Here is a 22,979-nt window from a genome sequence, read left to right on the forward strand (position 1 = left end):
TTTATCTCTCTCCTTTCTCGAGAGTCAAACCAGCATCCTTTGGCTTTGCAGGCCTTAACCGCTAAGTCATCTGTCTAGCTCCCTCACGCCCTTTTTAAAAATTTTATTTATTTGAAAGCGACAAAGAGGGAAGACAGAGAGAGAGAGAGAATATGGGCGTATCAGGGCCTCCAGCCACTGCAAACGAACTCCAGACGCGTGCGCCCCCTTGTGCATCTGGCTAACGTGGGTCCTGGGGAACCGAGCCTCGAACCGGGGTCCTTAGGCTTCACAGGCAAGCCCTTAGCCATCTCTCCAGAACCCCTCCCATTTTTTTTTTTAAATTTAATTGTGGAGCACATAAAAGTGGGAGGGAGGGAGAGAATGGATGTGCCAGGGCCTCTTGCTTCTGCCAGCAAACTCCAGATGCATATGCCACTTGGTGCACCTGCTTTCCCATGTGTACCTAGGAACTGATTGCAAGCCCACAAACTTTGCAAGCAAATCTCTTTCACCGCCGGACCACGTTCCCGTCCGGGGCGGTGGGTCAGACGTCAGACAGCTAGCTACTGTGCGGCTCGCTAAGCCAGAACCAGAGAGAAAAAAAAAAAAGCCCAGGGACAGATTGCGCATGCGCGGCTCCGGGTCGGTGGGCGGGGCTCCTGGCACGTCACGGTTGCCTGGATACTGCGACGTCACAGTGGCTGCGGGGACGCGGGGGAAACCCCCCCATCCCAACCGAGCTGAGTGCGCGTGCGCGGCTTGGGTGGGCGGGCCCCGCGGGCCCGTTGCGGTTGCCTAGATACTGCGACGCCGCTGTAGCTGCGCGGCGCGCGTGCGCGTTGGGGCTGTCTGACTCTTGCTGACGCCGTAGCCGCTGCTCAGGTGGGCGGGGCCGCGCATGCGTATTGCGGTTGCCAAGATACTGCGTCGCAGTAGCTGCAAGGCGTGGTCGCACGCGTGCGTCTCTGGTGGGCGGGGCTGCGCATGCGTATTGCGGTTGCCAAGATACTGCGTCTCAGTAGCTGCAAGGTGTGGTCGCACGCGTGCGTCTCTGGTGGGCGGGGCTGCGCATGTGTATTGTGGTTGTCAAGATACTGTAGTCGCTTGCGAGCGTCTCAGGTGGGCTGGCCGCGCATGCGTATTGTGGTTGCCAAGATACTGTAGTCTCAGGTGGGCGGGGCCGCGCGTGCGTATTGCGGGAGGCCCAGCAGCCGCCGGGCGGTATGTGTGTGCGCGCGCGCCTGCGCGGCTTGGGTGGGCGTGGCCCCGCACGGTTGCCTGGATACCGCGACGCCACAGTAGCTGCGGGCGCGGAGGTGTGTGTGCCTGGGCCGCGCGTGCGCGTCGCGGTTGCCTGGATACCGCGATGCCGCAGTAGGCCCCGGGCGGTTGGCGCTCAGTGTCCCGGAGGAGCAGCGCGGCCTCCCGCTCGTCCCGCGGGCCGTGAGAGTCGTGTGCTGTCGTGTCGGAGCGCCCACAGCCATGCCGCTGCCCCCCGTCATGTTCTGCGCTCAGCAGATCCACATCCCCCCGGAGCTGCCCGACATCCTGAAGCAGTTCACCAAGGCGGCCATCCGCACGCAGCCCGCCGACGTGCTGCTGTGGTCCGCGGGGTAAGGGGCCTGCCGTGCCGCTCCAGGACCCGGGATCGACTCCCCAGGTCTCACATAAGACTGCTGCACAAGGTGGCGCATGCGTCTGGAGTTCATTCGCGGAGGACTGCGGGCTCCAGTGTGCCCATTCTCTATCTGTCCCTCTCTAAAGTTAATATATTAGTTAAATATATATATATTAGTTAAATATGTATAAGTAGGGCTGGACACATGGCTTAGCGGTTAAGGTGTTTGCCTGTGACGCCAAAGGGTCCCGGTTCGATTCCCCAGGACCCACGTAAGCCAGATGCACAAGGTGGCGCACGCGTCTGGAGGCCCTGGTACGCCCATTCTGTGTGTGTGTCTCCCTCTCTGCCTCTTTCTCTCAAATGAATAAATTATAAATATAAACATAAATATCTACACACATACGTGTATATATATGTGTGTGTGTGTGTGGGTGTGTATATACATACATGTATATTTATATATGTATATAAATACACAGTATATATTTGTATATATATGTATATATATATGCATATATGTATATATATACACTGTATATCCGTATATATATACAGGTGTGGTCCCACGTCATATATATATATGTATGTATGTATGTATAGGTTTTTTGAGGTTGTCTCTCACTGCAGCCCAGGCTGACCTGGAATGTACTTTGTAGACTCCGGGTGGCCTTGAACTCATGACAGTCGTCCTCCCTCTGCCTCCCCAGTGCTGGGATTAAGTGTGTGCGCCACCACGCCGAGCTAATAAAATATTTTAAAAAATTAAAAAATAATAAAACCTCTGGTTTTATGGTGTTGTGGGGCTGTAAGAGAGAATGTCAGGTTCCCTGGGGTGAACTTCCAAACCAGGCACAGTTGTGGAGGAAGGGATACTACAAGCTTACACATCCTGGGGAAGTTCTATAATGGCAGAATTTGGCCCTCTCTTAATATTTTTTGTTTATTTTTATTTATTTGAGAGCATGAGGCAGAGAGAGAGAGAGAATGGGCGCGCCAGGGCCTCCAGCCACTGCAATCGAACTCCAGACGCGTGCGCCCCCTTGTGCATCTGGCTAACGTGGGTCCTGGGGAACCGAGCCTCCAACCGGGGTCCTTAGGCTTCACAGGCAAGTGCTTAACCGCTAAGCCATCTCTCCAGCCCTAATTTTATATATATATATATATATGTTGTTTATTTTTATTTAGTTGGCCCCCTCTTAAAAGGACCAGGCAGAGAGAGAGACGAACTAAAAGCACACCACAGAACACACTTCAGGAACTCCAGGCCCTTTGCACATCTTTAAATTGTAATATTAAACCCACCCCCACACCTTAGGGCTGGAACAGCCAGTGACAACTCCTCCAACCAGGTGGCTTGAATCCAAGTTTTTTTTTTTTTTTTTTTTTGAGCGGTGGGGGGGGGGGAGGTTTATTTTGGTTTACAGGCTTGAGGAGAAGCTCCACGATGGCAGGGCAAAACGATGGCATGAGCAGAAGGTGGACATCACCTCTTGGCCAACATCAGGTGCGCAATAGCAACAGCAGAGAACTAAACAAGCATGGAGAAGCTGGCTTAATACCCTTAAGCCCTCCAGCGATACAACACCTCCAGGAGATGTTAGTGCCCATATCTCTTATCATCTGGGAACCTAGCATTCAGAACACTTAAGTTTATGGGGGACACCTGAATCAAACCACCACACAGATGCACAAAGTGGCACATGCATCTGGAGTTTATTTGCAGTGGAAGCAGGCCCTCACATGCCCAGAAGTTTTAATAAACTCCTGAATCTACTGGGTGGTGTTTATTCACACGACCACTTGCAACACTGAAGCTTACAAACCAGTTTCACTGAGCCAAAAGTTTATGCACTGACTTAGTTTTTTTAATTACACTATTATTATTATTATTATCTACTTATTTTGGTTTTTAGAGGTAGGGTTAAGGCACATGCCTACAAAGCTTAAGGAGCGGGGTTCAATTCCCCAGGATCCACCTTGTGCATCTGGTGTTCATTTGCAAGTGGCTACAGACCCTGGTACATACATTCTCTCAGTCTCTTTCTCTTTCATTCAAAGAAAATATTTTTTAAAAATACACCTTGAAGCTAGGTGTGGTGGCATATCTCTTCAATCGCAGCACGCAACAGGCAGAGGTGGGAAAATGGCTGTGAGTTCGATGTCATCTTGGGCAGTGAGATCCTGCCTCCCTCAAAAAAAACAAAAACAAAAACAAAACCAAAACCCTGCCACTTGGGGGCTGGGGAGATGGCATGAGAGCCTCCACGGGCTTGAGACCCCCTGATTTGATTCCCCAGGACCCGTGTACAGCTGGGCACGGCCGTGCATCTGTAACCCCAGTTCTGTGGGGAGCAGAGACGGGCAGACTGCTGGAGCTTGTGAACGAACGCCACAGCTCCCACTGAGACACTCCACCTCCAGTGAGAGCAAAGAAGCAGATCTGCACATGCATGTGTATAGGCCACGCACGTTCACACACACATGTACACACCTAGTATACATGCAAGAAAATGTACCTTGCACTACCCAGCAAGAAACTAAACATTTTTGGACTCCTAACTTTCAGTTTTTGCCAATCTTTGGATACTGGTAACATTATTTGTTTGCTTATTTATTAGTTTTATTAGTTTTTGGTTTTCTGAGGTAGGGTCTCTCTGTAGCTCAGGCTGACCTGGAATTCACTGTGCAGTCTCAGGGTGGCCTCGAACTCAAAGCAATCCTACTTCTGCGTCCTGACTGCTGGGATTAAAGGTGTGCGTCACCACCTGACATTATCATACTTTTAATTATGAAATTGAACTTTAAGAAAATATTTTAGCCGGGTGTGGTGGCGCAGTCCTTTAATCCCAGCACTCAGGATGCAGAGGTAGGATTGCCATGAGTTCAAGGCCAGCCTTAGACCCTACCTTGAACCCCTCCCCCAAGAGGATTTATTTATTTCTTTGCCAGGAGAGAGAGAATATGATTGAGTGCACCAGGTCTATAGCCACTATCAATGAACTCCAGTTGTATGTGCCACTTTGTGCATCTGATTTTACGTGGGTACTGGGGAATCAAAACCAGGTCTGTTAGGCATTGCAGGCAAGCACCTTGACAACTGAGCCATCTCTCCAGCCCCATATGAAGTTTGCTTTTACGAGGTGGAATATTTGAGCCGTCTTTTCCTTCCCGGTCAAGAATTGTTCCAGAATGATACACTTAGACCCAGAACTCCAGCGGTTCAAGTCCCACCAGATCAACCCATCCCAGTGCTGCTGCAAGCGAGCACACCAGCCCTTTCCAGGAACAAATAATCATGGTACACTAGCTACTGGCTGACAGGCCTTGGAAGCCTTAACATCTTTTTTTTTTTTTTTAATATTTTACTTTATTTATTTATTTGAGAGTGACAGAGAAAGAGAGAAAGAGGGAGAGAGAAAGAGAGAGAATGGGCGAGCCAGGGCCTCCAGCCATTGCAAACAAACTCCAGACACGTGCGCCCCCTTGTGCATCTGGCTAACGTGGGTCCTGGGGAATCGAACCTGGGTCTTTTGGCTTCGCAGGCAAGCGCTTAACCGCTAAGCCATCTCTCCAGCCCCTAACATCTTTTTAATTTCTAGGAAAGCTTTCCTTTATTTTTGTTTGACTTTCGAGGTAGGGTGTTGCTCTAGCCCCAAGTGACCTGGAATTCACTATGTAGTCTCAGGGTGGCCTCGAACTCACGGCAATCCTCCTACCTCTGCCTCCTGAATGCTGTGCTACCATGCCCAGCTGTTTTAATTATTAATGATGGACTTGACTGTATGAACCTATCACATGTTAGTCCTATTCCCTTCGTGTTTTCCTCTTACATCCCGTCTCCCCAGCCCCTCCTCAGTGGGGTTATTGGTATTCACCATGGGGTCACGAATGCAGTCACGAATGTCAGTCTCAAGGTGGGCTGGAGGTGGTGGGGGGGACAATGCCTCAGGCTACTCCTTCCCACCTTGTGAATCTTTCAACCCCTTCTCAGCAATCTTCCCGGAACCTTGGCAGGCACGTTATAAGTCTACTTTAGTGTTGAGGTCTCTGCCACCTCTGAATTTCGGCTCTGATGGGTTTTGAGTGTCTTCAGTGTCTATCACCATCTTCCTGGAGCACCATCTTCCTGGAGCTGGTTGTCAGGCTAGTGGGGAGAGCAGGGCTCATGTTTAAACCATCACTTCCTCTGCAGTGTCTCCTGAGCCCTGGCAGAATTGATGAAGGTGGCTATCAACTATTAGACAGTCGACTATCTTTTCTTGTCATATTGATGGGTTTTGGTTCTCCCTGGTTTTTGCTGTCATCCATTGCGGGGGGGGGGAGGGGGGGAAGCAAGCAAACAACCAACCAACCCACAGGGCTGGAGAGATGGCTTTACAGTTAAGGCACTTGCCTGCAAAGTCTATGGACCCAGGTTCAATGCCCCAGTACCCACATAAGTCAGATGCCCAAGGTCGCACATATGTCTGGAGTTTGCAGTGGCTGGAGGCCCTGGTGTGTCATTTTCTCTCTCTCTAATAAGTAAATAAAATATTGGAGCTGGAGAGATGGCTTAGCGGTTAAGTGCTTGCCTGTGAAGCCTAAGAACCCCGGTTCAAGGCTCGATTTCCCAGGACCCACGTTAGCCAGATGCACAAAGGGGCACATGCATCTGGAGTTCATTTGCAGTGGCTGGAGGCACTGGTGTGCCCATTCTCTATATTTCTGCCTCTTTCTCTGTCACTGTCAGATAAACAATAAACAAATAAAATATTAAAAAATAAAACCCAGGACTGGAGAGATGTCTTAGCGGCTAATATGCTTGACTGCAAAGCCTAAGGACCCAGGTTCAACTCTCCACATCAGTGGGATGCACAAAGGTGAGGCAAGCACAAGGTGGCACGTGCCCACTAGGTGGCGCAATCATGTGTAGGTCAATTGTAGTGGCTGAGGCCCTAGCACACCAGTTTTTTTTTTCTCTCTCTCTCAAAAAATTTCTTTTAAAGGGCTGGAGAGATGGCTTAGCGGTTAAGCGCTTGCCTGTGAAGCCTAAGGACCCCGGTTCGAGGCTCAGTTCCCCAGGTCCCACTTTAGCCAGATGCACAAGGGGGCACACGCATCTGGAGTTCATTTGCAGAGGCTGGAAGCCCTGGTGCGCCCATTCTCTCTCTCTCCCTCTACCTGTCTTTCTCTCTGTGTCTGTCGCTCTCAAATAAATAAATAAAAAATTTTAAAAAAATTTTATTTTAAAAATTAGAGTCTCCCAAGCATGAAAACAGCATGGATTAAAGGGGATAAGCATAGTTATTTAGGAGACTTTTTTTTTTTTTCTTTTTCAAGGTAGGGTCTCACTCTGGTCCAGGCTGACCTGGAATTAACTATATAGTCTCAGGGTGGCCTCGAACTCATGGCAATCCTCCTACCTCTGCCTCCTGAGTGCTGGGATTAAAGGTGTGCACCACCATGCCCAGCTAGGAGACTTTTGATTGCTGTAGCCACTCTTTTTAGCCAAAGACCCATGGGAGCTTCTCTACGGTCCCTTTTGGATTATGGCTTGGTCCTCAGTACCAGATACGCATTCTCCCTCACTGAGCCTCAAAACAAGTCAGAGCTGTTGATTTACCTGCACAGGCTGTGCCATTATTCACAGGTGTGTATATCTTGAGTGGCTGGTTGATTTTGTACCTTGCAGGGTCCCTTGCTTGTTCATACTGTTTGATGGCTGTTTATCCCCCCAGCAGCTGGAATAGCACTTCCCAGCACTATGAGGGCTAGCTAGCATGGAAGTGGCTTTCTTCTGAGTTCCTGTGTGATCTCTTAATGTCCTGTGACCACAACCTTGGTGTCTCCAGCAATAAAGTATAACAGTGCTTTGGCAATGGCCTGCATTGTTTTGGGGACCTGACTGGGAATGGGAGAGGGGGGGAAACCCAGCTCTGGCACTGGGATTTAACAGCCAGTGCCAATGGTTTTAGGATTAAACTTTTTCTACTCTCTACAGAACCCTTCTGACCAGGAGACCACCCCCCACACACACACACCTGGGCATGGTGGCACACTTCTTTTAATCCTAGCACACGGGAGGCAGAAGAAGAAGATTGCAGTGAGTTGGAGGCCACCCTGAGACTACATAGTGAATTCCAGGTCAGCCTGAGCTAGAGCGAAACTCTACCTTGTGAATAGAGCAGCAATAACCATGGTTGTGCAAGTAGCCCTAATGTATGCAGAAGAGTCCTTAGGATCTATGCCTAGGAGTGGTAGAGCCGGGTTACATGGTAAGTCTATTTTGAGCTGTCTTGTCTCAAGAACCTCCTACATAGATTTCCATAATGGCTGTACCAGACTACATTCCCACCAACAGTATAGAAGGGTTCCTCTTTATCCACATCCTTGCCAACATTTATTGTCATTTGTTTTCTTGAGGATAGCCATTCTGACAGGAGTGAGATGGAATCTCAAAGTAGTTTTAATTTGTATTTCCCTGATGCCTAAGGATGCAGAACATTTTTCAGACATTTATATGGCATCAGTATTTCTTCTTTTGAGACCTCTCTATTTAGATCCATAGTCCCCCCCCCTTTTTTTTTTTTGAAGTAGGGTCTCACTCTAGCTCAGGCTGACCTGGAGTTCACTAGGTACTCTCAGGGTGGCCTCGAACTCATGGCGATCCTCCTACCTCGGCCTCCTGAGTGCTGGGATTAAAGGTGTATGCCACCATACCCAGCTGGCTATAGCCTATTTTTTAATTTGATTTCTTATTGTTTAGTTTGAGTTCTTTGTATATTCTGGATATTAATCCTCTGTCAGATGGATAGCTGGAAAAGATTTCCTCCCATTCTGTAGGTTGTCTCTTTGCCCTATTCAGTGTCCTTTGCTGTACAAAAGCTTGGTAATTTCATGAGATCCCAGTGGTTGATTAGTGGTTTCATGTCCTGCGCAACTGGGGTTACATTTACAAAGTCATTTCCTATGTCAATATGTTGAAGGAGTTCCCCTACTGTTTTCTAAAACAGTTTCAGAATTTCAGGTCTGCTGAATGGTCCCTGATCCATTTGGACTTGATTCTTGTGCATGGAGAGAGACAAGGATCTATTTTCATCCTCTACACAGATACAGTTTTTCCAGTACCACTTGTTAAAGAGACTGTGTTTTCTTCAGTGAATATTTTTGGCACTTTGGTCGAAAATCAGGTGGCTATAGCTGCCTGGATTAACGTCTGAGTCCTCTATTCTGTTCCATTGATCTACATGTCTGTCTTTGTGCCAGTACCATGCTGTTTATGTTACTATGACTTTGTAATACAGCTTAGAATCAGGTATGGTGATACCCCCCGCCTTATTTTCATTGCACAAAATTGTTTTTTTTATTTGAGAAAGCTGGAGAGAGAGGAAGAGAGAGAGAATATGGGAGTACCAGTGCCTCCATCTACTGCAAATGAACTCCAGGTGCATATGTCACCTTGTGCATCTGGCTTACATGGGTCCTGGCGAATCAAACCGGGATCCTTTGTCTTTGTAGGCAAACACCTTAACTTCCAAATCATCTCTCCAGCCCTCTTTTTCTTTTTTAAACATATTTTATTTGGGGGCTGGAAAAAATGGCTTAGCAATTAAGGGGCTTGCCTGCAAAGCCAAAGGACCCCGGCTCGATTCCCCAGAACCCCTGTAAGCCAGATGCACAAAGGGGCACGTGCGTCTGGAGTTCACTTGCAGCGGCTGGAGGCTCTGGTGCACCCATTTTCTCTCCCCCATCCCTCCTCTCTCTCTCAAATAAATAAAAATATTTTTTAAATATTTTTTTATTATTTAGAGAGAGAAAGAAAACGGTACTCCAGGGCCTCCAGCCACTGCAAGTGAACTCCAGACACACGTGCCCCTTTGTGCATCTGGCTTACAGGGGTCCTGGGGAATCGAGCCGGGGTCCTTTGGCTTTGCCGGCAAGCCCCTTAACTGCTAAGCCATTTCTCTAGCCCAAAAGGCACATTTTTATCAAGTCAGTATTGACTTATCCACAGTGACCTGTTAACATGTTCAGGAGGTTTCTCATTATCCATACCTTTTGCCCTGGTGCATGATTTAGTTTCCATTTTCCTGACCACAACCCCATTGTAGTAGTTTTGCAGACGCCCCTGTCTTCACACGCCTGAGCCTGGTGTAGACCACCTCTTGACTTGCCCCAAAATGTTCCTTTGCCTCCTATTGCCTCCAACTTCAGCAGCATCCTCAGTTTCCCAGGAAGGCACAAACCAGGGGCAAAATACTAACAAGGAGGAAAGTGTACTTGACTGCCTTTATGTGCCTGAGTTGCCTTCAGGTGAATATGCAGAGGTGTTTAATGTTCTGCACGTAGGAAAGCAGCAGAGCTAAGAAAGGGGAAAAGCAAACCCACGATGTCAGAGGTAGATGGACTAGAATGGCGCTGGACTCTGGGCCTACGGGGCCTGGCTTCTTCCCTCTCTTGGTCCACATTCCAGGGGCACTCCACGGGAGGGAGCCTGGCCTGATGAGAATTGCACGCTTCACAGATCTTCTGTCTGTCTGTCTTTTCGAGGTAGGGTTTCACTCTGGTCCATACTGACCTGGAATTCACTATGTAGTCTCAGGGTGGCCTCGAATTCATGTTGATCCTCCTACCTCTGCCTCCCAAGTGCTGGGTTTAAAAGGTGTGCGCCATCACGCCTGGCTTCCTCCTTTCTTTAAAAACAAATTATTTGTGGGCTGGAGAAATGGCTTAGTGGTTAAGGCGTTTGCCTGCGAAGCCTAAGGACCCATGTTAAAGTCTCCAGATCCCACATAAGCCAGATGCACAAAGGTGAGGCAAGCGCAAGGTCGCACACGCCCAGTAGGTGGTGCAAATGTCTGGAGTTTGATTGCAGTGGCTGAGGCCCTGGTGCACCGATTCTCTTATGCTCTCTAAAAAATAAAAATTATTTGCGCGTGTGTGGGGTGGGACTGCCAGGTCCCCTTGCTGCCATGAATGACCTCCAGATATTTTTACACCACTTTCTGAACATGGCTTACGTGAACGGGGGCAGGGGCCAGGTACTGGCGAGCTTCATATGCAAGTACCCTAGCTGTGGAGCCACCATTGCGGCCCCTGGGGAGCTGTTTTAAAATTGTGTTCCCTTGAGCCCTCTGTCACTCACTCCTGGGAGCTCCGAGTGGGGATCAGTTTGCCCACTTTGCAGTCCGAGAAGCCAGGGCCCCCAGTGAGGGTCAGAGGGGACTGCTCAGCAGAGATCCCAGGACCTAAGCTAGAGGCATTCAGAGCCACCCTATAATCCCCGAGTGTGTGGTGGTGGTTAAGGGCCCTCAAACACTGCCTGCCTCGGGGTGCTGCTTGTGTGTTGATGGGCTTCAGAGGGGTGTCTCTTCTTACCAGGTATTTTTCAGCTCTGTCTAACGGAGATCCACTTCCTGTAAAGGACAGAATTGAAATGCCTGTGGCCACACAGAAAACTGACACAGGCCTGACCCAGGGACTCCTGAAAGTCCTGCACAAACAGGTACGTGCCCGTTTGTCTTCTCCTGGCTGTCAGCACTGCGCCCCTCGGGGCGGGCGTATCTGTCTGCCCAGGGGGCTGACAGTGGCTGCCGCCTTCTGCTCTCCTCCTGAGAGCTGCGGCCAGTGGGCGACCCCGTCGTGCCTGACCCAGGAGCCCTCACGTTGAGAGAGATGTTAGGAGAAAACGTGGTGTTCTTGGGAGGTTTAGCATTCATACCGATGAGATCATATTGCTAAAAATGACAAATGACGCTGGTATTAGGACCTTGGGTCTTTTTTGTTTTGTTTCGGTTTTTGTTTTTGAGGTAGGGTTTCACACTCGCCAAGGTTGAGCTGGAATTCACCATGTAGTCTCAGGGTGGCCTCGAACTCATGGTGGTCTTCTTCCTACCTCTGTCTCCCCGAGTGCTGGCATTAAAGGTGTGCGCCACCCCGCCCAGCTCACTTCAACCTTTAGCTTCTTTTCTATCACACCACCATACCTGGCTGGTGACTTTTGTCCCCATTATGTGCATTTTGCAGCACTGTGATTCTGTGCAGGGGACACGGAACTCTCAAAATAGGTTCCATTTGTTCTGGGAAATAATGAGCGCTGAGCGGAGGTGGAGGAAGCTTGGGAAAAGCTGGGGTACAGCTGCTCACTGGTTTTTCTCGCTGAGTGCTACCAGAAGACTACGGTCATACATTGTTGGCAACATCACAAAGAACCCACTGGTTTGCAGTTTTGATTTTGCCTATTTAATAATTGCCCTATTTAGATGACTAGATTATTAAATGCTTGCATTTGTTATTTTTTAGTTTTGTTTTTGTGTTTTTGAGGCAGGGTCTCACTCTAGCTCAGGCTGACCTGGAATTCCCTATGTAATCTCAGGGTGGCCTCAAACTCATGGCAATCCTGCTACCTCTGCCTCCCGAGTGCTGGGAATAAAGGCGTGTGCCACCACGCCCGGCTTAACAATGCTTTTTTTTGGGGGGGGGGGGCGGGAATGTAGTCTGGTACAGCTGTTATGGAAATCAATGTAGGAGGTTCTTGAGACAAAACAGCTCAAAACAGACTTACCATGTGACCCAGCTATACCACTCCTAGGCATAGATCCTAAGGATCTGCATACATTAGAGCTACTTGCACAACCATGGTTATTGCTGCTCTATTCACAAGGTAGAGTTTCGCTCTAGCTCAGGCTGACCTGGAATTAAGTAAATGAGGTATTAATTTATAAAAACAATTGTGGAAAAGGATTTTTTTTTTTTTTTTTGGTTTTTCGAGGTAGGGTCTCACTCTAGCTCAGGCTGACCTGGAATTCACTATGGAGTCTCAGGCTGGCCTCGAACTCACGACGATCCTCCTACCTCTGCCTCCCGAGTGCTGGGATTAAAGGTGTGTGCCACCATGCCCAGCTCACATTTAATTTTTGTCTTGTCTTGTTTGACGACAAGGACCTCACTGTAGAGACCTGGCTAGCCTTAAACTTGAGGTAACGCTCCTGCCTGCCCTCAGCCAGGTGCATGCTGGGCTTACAAGCACGTATTGCCAAGTATTTGAGACAGATGTTCGGGGATCACACACCCAGAACTTGCACAGTCGCCTCATGAGCCCATAATGTGACTGCGTGTCACTATTTTCTCAAATGCTTTGTTTCTCAGATAGGATCTCACTCTAGCCCAGGCTGACAGGCTGACCGGCTGACCTGGAATTCACTATGTAGTCTAAGGGTGATCCTCCCGCCTCTGCCTCCCAAGTGCTGGGATTAAAGGCGTGCACCAGCGCACCTGGCTCATTAAATTGTATTGTTATTAGAAAGAGGCAGACACAGCATGGGCATGTCAGGGCCTTCGGCTACTGCAAACGAACTCCAAATGCATGTGCATCTGGCTTACGTGAATCCTGGTGACTCAAACCTGGTTCTCTGGCTTTGCAAGCAAGTGCCTTAATTGCTCTATTTTCTCAATTTTTAAGTATGTCTGATGGCTAGCTCGCTGTTCCCTCCCTGCCCTCTGTTCCTAGCACGGACCCATCCTCTGCTGTCACACAATAGAGTTCAGGTTGGCTGTATGGGGGCCAGGCTGTGGGTGCAGAGTCCTGACGGGCACCCTGTTGTTTCACAGGCATGCAGGCATTGTGTAACCTTGTGTTTTCTAAACAGTTTAGACACAAGGAATTTGTGGAATTGCAAGACCTCGAGAAAAAGTGGAAAAACTTGTGCCTACCAGTAGAAAAATTCAGAGCTCTCGTCAAACTGGACCCATGCACTGACAAAATTGAGTGGATGAAGTTTTTAGCCCTTGGATGTAGCACCCTTGGTGGGGTATGTACCTATAAACATCCTATTAATAGCTCTGTGTAACTATATGCCTGACTTAAAATGGTTTGGGTTTCAGTAGCCAAAGGAAACATTTTGATTAGTAACTCTCTCCTGGAAGATCTCATTGGCCCTCCCCAGACCTATGACATTTTTTCAGGCTTTCATTTATACTATGAACTCAGTTTAACAGATATTTAACAGTATAGAGAAAGCATCAATGACTAAACTTTTTTATGCTCCTAATCAATTCTTTTTTTCATTTTTAATTTTTTTAACTTCCATGATCATAAAAAATACCCCATGGTGAGGTAATATGATGGAGAATGGAATTTCAAATGGGAAAGTGTGGGGGTGGGGAGGGAGGGAATTACCAAGGGATATATTTTATAATCATGGAAAATGTTAATAAAAATTAAAATAAATAAATAAATAAATAAAAAGGGAAAAAAATACCCCATGGTAATATCCTCCCTCCCCCCTAAATTTTTTTTTTTTTTTTTTTTTGGTTTTTCATGGTATGGTTTCACTCTAGCCCAGGCTGACCTGGAATTCACTATGTAGTCTCAGGGTGGCCTTGAACTCACAGGGATCCTCCTACCTCTGCCTCCCAAGTGCTGGGATTAAAGGCGTGCGCCACCACGCCCAGCTCTAAAATTTTTTTTTATATTTATTTATTTAAGGACAGAGAGGGAGGAGAGAATGGGCGTGCCAGGGTCTCTAGCCACTGCAAACAAACTCCAGACATGTGTGCCACCTTGTGCATCTGGCTAACGTGGATTCTTTGATTTTGCAGGCAAATGCCTTAACCCACTAAGCTATCTCTCCAGCCATTTTTTTTTTTTTTTTTGAGATAAGGTCTCACACTAGCCCAGGCTGACCTGGAATTCACCATGTAGTCTCAGGGAGGCCTCAAACTCACGGCGATCCTCCTACCTCTGCCTCCCGAGTGCTGGGATGAAAGGCGTGCGCCACCACGCCCAGCTGAATAAAACTATTATTTAAAGTAGATCAAAAGCAGGGCTGGAGGGATAGCTTAGTGGTTAAGGTGCTTGCCTGTGAAGCCTAAGGACCCAGGTTTGATTCCCCAGTACCCACATATGCCCGATGATACACGTGTGTGGAGCTCATTTGCAGTGGCTGGAGGCTTTGGCCCACCCATCCTCTCTATCTGCCTCTTCCCCTCTCACTAAAATAAAATATATATGTTTTAACCAGGAGAAAAGCCGGGCGTGGCGGCTCATGCCTTTAATCCCAGCACTGGGGAGGCAGAGGTAGGAGGATCGCCGTGAGTTTGAGGCCACCCTGAGACTACAAGGTGAATTCCAGGTCAGCCTGGGCTAGAGTGAGACCATACCATGAAAAACCACCAAAAAAAAAAAAGGCGTGTGCCACCACGCGGGGCTTAAAACATATATATTTTATTTTAGAGAGAGGGGAAGAGGCAGCCACTATATATGGACTCCAGATGCATGTGCCCCTTGTGCATCTGGTTTACATGGGTCCTGGAGAATTGAACTTGTTGCCTTTGGCTTTGCAGGCAAGCGCCTTAACCGCTAAGCCATCTCTCCAGTTGTGGGTTCAGTTTTGAGGGGAAATTTTGTTGTAGGGAAGGGAGAGTGGCAAGTGCATGAAGTAGAATTGAGGCCATTGCAATCAGGAAGCTGTGGGAGAGCAGCAAGTGGGGCCAGGCCACCCCGCGGCCCCTGCTCAGAGATCAGAGCATTGCGGTGCGTTTGAGGCCAGCCTGGGATTACTTAATGAATTTTAGGTCAGTTTGGGCCAGAGTGAGACCCTACCTGGAAACCAATCCCTCAAAAAAAAAATAAAAACACTTTCAATGTACCTGGTGTGGTGGTGCACACCTTTAATCCCAGCACCCAGGAGGCAGATGGAGGAGGATCAACGTGAGTTTGAGGCTACCCTGAGAGACTACACAGTGAATTCCAGGTCAGCCTGGGCTCCAGACATGGTTTAGCAGACATGGTTGCCTGCAAAGTCAAAGAACCCCAGTTCAATTTCCCCCCATAAGCCAGATGCACAAGATGGTTGCATGCGTCTGGAGTTTGTTTGCAGTGGCTAGAGGCCCTGGTGTGCCCACCCTCTTTCTCAAATAAAGTTAATAAACATATTTTAAAGAAAATTATATAAAATGTACTTAAAATTGTTCAATAGAAAATTGATAGCAAGTATGTAAACGTATTTTCTGGACAGTTGCATCTTAAAACCTTCTGTTTTTATGTTATGAAAGTGTCTCTTCACCTTTTTTTTTTTTTTTTAAATTTTATTTTTTGGGTTCTCAAGGTAGGGTCTCACTAAGTGTAGTCTCAGGGTGGCCTCGAGCTCAGGGCAGTCGTCCTCCCTCTGCCTGCCGAGTGCTGGGACTAAAGGCGTGCGCCAGCCAGCCCGGCTTTCCTCCTGGTTCGTAGCTGGGATGTTGGCTGTGCTGCCGTGAAGCCGAGTGACTGTGTCCTGTCCCCCCTCCTCCCTGCAGTCCCTGAACACCGCCATGAAGCACCTGTGCGAGATCCTGACCACCGACCCCGAGGGGGGCCCTGCCCGGATCCCATTCGAGACTTTTTCCTACGTCTACAACTACTTGGCCAGCCTGGACCCAGAGGTCCACTCGGCGGAGACGGAGTCCTACCTTGCCGCCTTAAAGGAGACCATGTAGGTGCACTGGTCCCCGGGCGGTCCGTGCCCCACTTTTATTTATTCATTTGACAGAGTGAAAGAATGGGTGCGCACCCTTGGGCATCTGGCCATTGTGGGCCCTGGGGAATCGAACCTGGGTCCTTTGGCTTTGTAGCCCTACATCTTAATGTCCAACCCATCCCTCCGGCCCCTGCTTAGCCTTTTGAGGGAGATAATGTCACTAGGAAAAAGCTTTTTGGTTTTTTCGATTCAAGGTAGGGTCTCACTCTAGCCCAGGCTGACCTGGAATTCACTCTGTAGTCTCAGGGTGGCCTCAAACTCTTGGCAATCCTCCTACCTCTGCCTCCCGAGTGCTGGGATCCAAGGCGTGCACCACCACGCCCGGTGGAATGGTTTACTTTTCTTGGTAGGAGATAGTGAGTACCTCACGAAAAACTGGTTCTTGAGGTAACTTACCTTCCTAATTATGTCATTTTATAAAAACTGGGTTAAATATGCTCTGAGAATTTCTGATCGTGTCTCCATCTGTCTTTGTTTCAGAGACTCCAAACACACTGGACTGATAGGGCTTTCAGACTTCTACATTCCAAGAAGGGCATATTAGAAAACTTGAAGAGAGAACTCTGAATAGATAGACATTAATAAAGGGAAGAACTCATTTTATTGTCAAAATAAAAATAGTGCTTGTGAGACCTTGGCACCCAATACAGCTTGTCGCTGATCACATGAATGTGTGAGTTCTTCCATTTCCGCTGCTCACCAAGCCTTATAAAGACCCCAAGTGTGACAAGATCACAGAAGTACGCCAGCTCTTGTTAGGGAAATCCTCTGTTCGGGGGGGGGGGGGGAGAGGAAGTTTAAAAATTATTCTTGCCAGACATGGTGGCACACGCACTCCTTTAATCCCAGCACTCGGGAGGCCAAGGTAGGAGGATAGCCGTGAGTTCAAGGCCACCCTGAGAATACTTAGTGAATTCTAGGTCAGCCTGGGCTAGAGTGAAGTCCTACCTCGAAAACCAAACAACTAATAAGCAAACAAATAACGTTACCAGTATCCAAAGAATTGCAAAAACTGAAAGTTAGGAGTCCAAAAATGTTTAGTTCCTTGCATTGGGAAGGGAAAGTACATTTTCTTGCATGTATACTAGGTGTGTACATGTGTGTGTGAACATGTGCGTGGCCTATACACATGCACGTGCAGATCTGCTTCTTTGCTCTCACTGGAGGTGGAGTGTCTCAGTGGGAGCTGTGGCGTTCGTTCACAAGCTCCAGCAGTCTGCCCGTCTCTGCTCCTCACAGAACTGGGGTTACAGATGCACGGCCGTGCCCAGCTGTACATGGGTCCTGGGGAATTGAATCAGGGCGTCTCAAGCCATCTCCCCAGCCCCAAGGTGCAGGGTTTTTGTTTTTTTTTTTTTTTTTTCTTTTGAGGGAGGCAGGATCTCACTGTATTCCAGGCTGACCTAGAACTCTATCTAGCCCAAGATGGCATTTTCCCACCTCTGCCTGTTGCGTGCTGCGATTAAAGAGATATGCCACCGCACGTAGCCTCAAGGTGTATTTTTTTGTTTGTTTGTTTTTTTGAGGTAGGGTCTCACTCTAGCCCAGGCTGACCTGGAATTTACTGTGTAGTCTCAGGGTGGTCTCGAACTCACAGCGATCCTCCTACCTCTGCCTCCCAGGTGCTGGGATTAAAGACATGCGCCACCATACCCAGCTCAAGGTGTGTTTTTAAAAAATGTTTTCTTTGAAAGAGAAAGATAGACTGAGAGAATGTATGCGCCACGGTCTCTAGCCACTTGCAAATGAACACCAGATGCACAAGGAGGATCCTGGGGAATTGAACCCAGCTCCTTAAAGCTTTGCAGGCATGTGCCTTAACTGCTGCACTAATACTCCAGCCCAAGGTTTTTTTTTGAGAGAAAGATGCAGAGAGTGAATGGGTGCACCAGGGCCTTTCAGCCTCCATGAAGGAATGCCAGGCACATGGGCACGGTGGCACTGCACTTGTGTCACTGGCACAGGAGTCTCAGGCAAGCGCCTTAACCACTCAGCCCTCTCGTTGGTTTTTGATCTAAACTGCCTATTACACTAGGGACAGGACTTTCAGTTGCCTTAAAACTTATCAAAGTTTTTACTGATTTTAAATATTCTTTTTCAGCTGTAGTGCCTCAAGGCATGGGGGCAAGGAGAAATGACACCTGAGATTTTGCAGCAGTGAGTTGGGAGCAGGAAGAGACATGTGCAGGAGAGATAGCTACATGGTTAGAGCACTTGTCTGAGGACCCACATAGGCCAGGACACAGGTGCTGCATGCATCTGGAGTTTGCGTGCAGTGGCTGGAGGCTCCAGTATGCCCATTCTCTACTTACCTCTTTTTTTTTTTTTTTTTTTTTGAGGTAAGGTCTCCCTCTAGCTCAGGCTGACCTGGAATTCCCTATGGAGTCTCTTGGTGGCCTCAAACTCACGGCGATCCTCCTACCTCTGCCTCCCGAGTGCTGGGATGAAAGGCGTGCGCCACCACACCTCTTTCTCTCTCTCAAATAAACACATAAGTAAATAAATAAAACAATTTTTAAAATGCCATAAAAAATTTTTAAGGGCTCTCTGCACTCTTTTCACGCCCTCCCTGCAAGGACACAACAAAAGCAGAATGCAGCCCTAGCATCTCACAGGCAGAAAGAAAACACAGCTTTGCTGCACACACTCCCCCTGCGCCCCCTGCAAGGCCCTTGACGGCCTACCTGACTTGGGGAGTCACCAGGAGCAAGGATGGGGGAACAACTGTGTGCATGAACAGGGAACCCAGGTGACATCTCTCCTCGTGCCATGGCGTGCCAGGCATGCAGGCTGCCCTTTACTGACCATGTGGTGTCTGTGAGACACAGCGCCCGCTCACTGCCGATTCTGGCCACAATTAGCCAAAGATCTTAAAGAGCGAAATGCTACCACCCCGGAGGTGATACCGAATGGCCAACACGATATATGGGTCTTGAAACATGTTTCAGGTACTCATTATTTTGTGATCCTCCCGCTCCCCCGGGGTGCTGAGGATCAAACCCAGGGCCTTACCCTCGCTAGGCAAGCGCTCATTCGCTGAGCTAAATCCCCAACCCCTGAGGGACTTATTTTTTGCCTATGCTTTTCCCACATCGACATTCCTGAGACTGCTGTGTCCTGCCCGGAGGCGCCAACCTGGGAGTTCTACTTACTGGCTCAGCGGGCGAGTTCTTCTGTTAGGGGCATCGGGATGGTCCCAGGAACTAACTACTCCAGACTGCTCTCGGGTCAGCGGAAGAGATGGTCTCCCATAGTGGCTGGGCATGGCTCCGTCACCAGCCCTCAGAGCCCTGCGGCTAGAAACCAGAAGCTGCCTAGTGGTCCTGCCCTGAACTGGGGGGCAGAGGTCCAACGTGCGCTCGCCAGGCAAAGCGAGACCCAAGCAGCAGCAAGCACGGGCCACTCATCGCGCTTTCCCACCAAGACAAGGCTCCGCGCGGGGTTCCCGGCCGAGAAGCCCCTCACTCAGCACCTTCAGGAAGAGGGCGAGAAGCCCCCCATCACCTCTCCAGAAAGGACAGGCCCGGGCAACTGACAGCATCTAATGGGCATTTGCAGAACGAGGTTTTTTTTTTTTTTTTAAATATTTATTTGTGGGGGGCAAACAGAATGGGTGTGCCAGGGCCTCTACCCACTAAGTGAACTCCAGCCACATGTGCCACCTTGTGCATCTGGGTTTCGTGGGTCCTGGGGAATCGAACCTGGGGCCATAGGCTTTGCAGGCAAGCGCCCTAACTGCTGAGCTGTGGCTCCAGCCCCGAGAAAGAGTTTTGGTTTAGTACATATGCCTCTGAGGACGGGAACGCCAGGTCTCACTCACGTGCGCACGCATGTGTACACAAACCCAGGGCGGGGTCACTTGAGGAGCTTGGCCATGTTCACGTTCAAACTGGGCACAGCGATCTCCTTGAAGATGGGCACATAGTTGGGGCTGGCTTGGGTGGGCCCCTGCTCCAGCGTCTCCATGATGGTCTGCTTCATGTCCCGGCTGGCGTCTCCTCGCACCGCCAGCAGGGCACCGATGTGGTCATCTCTGTGGGAGACACGTCAGCTGGTACCTGCCCTGCCCTGCCCTGGCCCGCGCACACTCCGCGCCTGACGCCTACGGGGTCGACACTGCCAGCCATGGAAGACCGCGCTCTGCCTCCCGAAGGAGAGAAGCCCGATTTTCTTCTTCTCTAACCCCAGCTGTGGCTCGGGTTTGTTTTTAAGATTAGCACGCTTGAGGCTGGAGAGATGGCTCAGTGGTTAAGACACTCACTTGCAAAGCCAAAGAACCCAGGGGCCACGTTAGCCAGATGCACAAGGTGGCGCATGCGTCTGGAGTTCCTTTGTAGGAGCTGGAGGCCCTGGTGCGCCCATTCTCTCTCTCCCTCTCAAGTAAGTAACGTTAAATATTTTTAAAAAAACTCCTAACTAGGAAAGGGTGACCCTTAAGGGGTGACCCTGGCTCTCCTAACCACAGCAGTGGTTGGGGGCTGACCTTGGCCGTGGACATGGAACAGAGAACCCTTCCCCAGCCTAACCCTGAGCACACACATGTGCAGGTTAGTCCTGGCCACATGGGACATGGGGGTTCCCATGGTGGGCCCGGTTCCTGGGATCCGGCCCACAGGTGATGTTCAGGGGTGGATCTGATTCCAGCCAGAGCTGTGGAGAGCAGCGCACACTACCTGTTGGGTGGTCTTCCCTCGGCTATCTCTACCAGGGAGCCACTTTCTTGCCCCACTCACGGAACTTCCTGTGATCTGCAAACTTGAGATAAACCTGTTCCTCCCATGAACTCTGTCTGCTTGGAAGTTCGTCCCAGCAAGGAGGAGCTGATGACAACAGCTCCCCTCCCTATACAAGTGCCATGCTCCACACCTCTTGCACGATGTAGAGAGACTTGCCTTCGCGCTCCCACCCACACAGGGGGCTGGCCCCCAGAGAGCTGTGCGAGTTTCACCGGGGTCTGGCAAGCCCTAGGAAGGGCTGAGCCCAGGGCACTGCCCAGATGCCTCCCTGCTGCGTCCTCACCCCCACATACCCAGGCACCTTCATCCTCACACCCAGCTGGTACCCCTAGAGCACCACGTCCTTGCTACCTACCGCTCTTCCTACGGGCAGCAGGAGAGGCCTGCCGAGTGCCCCTTACCTGATGTCTGGGTATCTGCTGACCAGAGTCGAGACTTCTAGGTAGAGCAGAGAAGGGTCCGTGAGCTTGATGACTTCGGCCACGGCGATGATGGTGTCGCAGTGACCTTCTGTGTCTTCACCGACTCCCTGCAAAACAGCACCAGCTGAGGGGGCAACCCTCCGCTCCCGGGCCCCCCCTGCTCGAGCTGGGTACAATGCTCTTCACGTGAGCACCTTCAGTGAGGGACGAAGGGACTGGGGTCATACCTCGCCCTGGACCATGTCACTGGGCGGCATGTTACCTAAGGATGGATGAGGACAGAGGGACAAAAAGGTGCTTCATGTCACAAAGCCACTTGTGGAACATCGCCAGGAACTATGGGGCCTGCTCCAGAAGATGAGCCTCTTGTGGAAATTCAGTTTTCTTCTCCCTCCCCTGTCCCTTCCCTTCTTCCTTCCTTGTTTTTGGTTTTTCGAGGTAGGGTCTCGCTCTAGCCCAGGCTGACCTGGAATTCACTATGGAGTCTCAGGGTGGCCTCCAAGTCACAGCGGTCCTCTTACCTCTGCCTCCTGAGTGCTAGGGTTGGAAATTCAGGCTTTTTGTTTTTAAATATGTATTTTTGAGGTAGGGTCTCACTCAAGCTCTGGCTGACCTAGAATTCACGATGTGGTCTCAAGGTGGCCTCCAACTCACAGTGATCCTCCTACCTCTGCCTCCCAAGGGCTAGGATTAAAGGCGGACGCCACCACACCCCGGCTTAACGATATTTTACTCTTATTTGACAGAGAAATGGGGAGGGAAAGAGAGAATGGGCATATCAAGGCCTCCAACCAAATGAACTCCAAATGCATGTGCCCCCTTGTGCAGCTGGCTAACGTGGGCCCTGGGGAATTGAACCTGGGTCATTGGCTTTGCAGGCAAATGCCTTAACTGCTAAGCCATCCCTCTAGTCCTTCGCCCCCCCCCCCCCCGATTTGTTTTCATTTACTTATTAGAATGAGAATGGGCACACCAGGACCTCCAGCCACTGCAAATAACTCTAGATGGGTGGGCCACCATGTGCATCTGGCTAGCCTGGGTCCTCCGGCTTTGCAGGCAAATGCCTTAACTGCTAAGCCATCTCTCCAGTCCCCCCCCCTTTTTTTTTCTGACTTATTGTTATTTACTCATTAGAGAATGAGAATAGGTGCACCAGGGCCTCCAGATGCGTGCGCCCCCTTGTGCATCTGGCTCACGTGGGTCCTGGGGAATCAAGCCTGCGGGCTCAGGCTTTGCAGGCAAGGGCCGGCACTCACCGACGCCAGCTTGCGGAAGAGGAAGCGGAGCTGCTCGGCCTCGCGCACCATCTTCTCGGCGCCCTCCTTGCGCTCCTCGGCGCTGCGGAAGCAGATGCGCTTCTGCATGACGGCGCGCAGGTACTCCACGGCCACGCGCCGGTGCGCCTCGGCCGTCATGCGCTGCGGGCGCCAGAACAGACAGAGGAGTTACATTGCAGAGAGACAGACAGACACATTTTGTAGAGGTAGAGGGAGGAGAGACAGCAAGAGAGAGAGGAGGAAGAGGGGGAGAGGTGGAAGGAGAGGCAGGGGGAGGGGGGAGGGATGCGGAGTGGGAGGGAGGCAGAGGGGAAGGGGGGGAGGGAGAGAGAGGGAGAGGGAGGCAGGGGCAGGGAGAGGAAGAGGGGGGCAGGGAGAGGAAGGCAGGGAGAGGGAGAGGGAGGCAGGGAGAGGGAGAGGGAGGCAGGGGGAGGGAGAGGGGG

General features: G+C 50.1%; 2 protein-coding genes across 2 annotated transcripts in view; one reads left to right on the forward strand and one right to left on the reverse strand.

The window, feature by feature from the left end:
• Positions 1-1,366: 1,366 nt before the first annotated feature.
• Ropn1l (rhophilin associated tail protein 1 like) lies at positions 1,367-16,901 on the forward strand. Its single transcript, XM_004670627.2, has 5 exons — positions 1,367-1,595; positions 10,964-11,087; positions 13,231-13,392; positions 15,881-16,056; positions 16,582-16,901. Exons 1-5 carry the CDS (start codon positions 1,465-1,467, stop codon positions 16,643-16,645), a joined length of 657 nt encoding a protein of 218 aa, XP_004670684.1. The 5' UTR covers positions 1,367-1,464; the 3' UTR covers positions 16,646-16,901.
• A 2,819-nt stretch (positions 16,902-19,720) lies between these two features.
• The window catches only part of Exoc3 (exocyst complex component 3), a 22,380-nt gene continuing 19,121 nt past the window's right edge, over positions 19,721-22,979 (reverse strand). The window contains exons 6-8 of the mRNA XM_045139391.1: positions 22,516-22,677; positions 21,239-21,366; positions 19,721-20,134 (exon numbers count right to left, since the gene is read on the reverse strand). Coding sequence (XP_044995326.1) covers positions 19,957-20,134; positions 21,239-21,366; positions 22,516-22,677 — 468 coding nt within the window. The 3' untranslated portion in view covers positions 19,721-19,956. The remainder of the gene's footprint in view (positions 20,135-21,238; positions 21,367-22,515; positions 22,678-22,979) is intronic.

The sequence above is a fragment of the Jaculus jaculus genome, chromosome 21 (genome assembly GCF_020740685.1).
Source record: "Jaculus jaculus isolate mJacJac1 chromosome 21, mJacJac1.mat.Y.cur, whole genome shotgun sequence".
NCBI lineage: Eukaryota > Metazoa > Chordata > Mammalia > Rodentia > Dipodidae > Jaculus > Jaculus jaculus.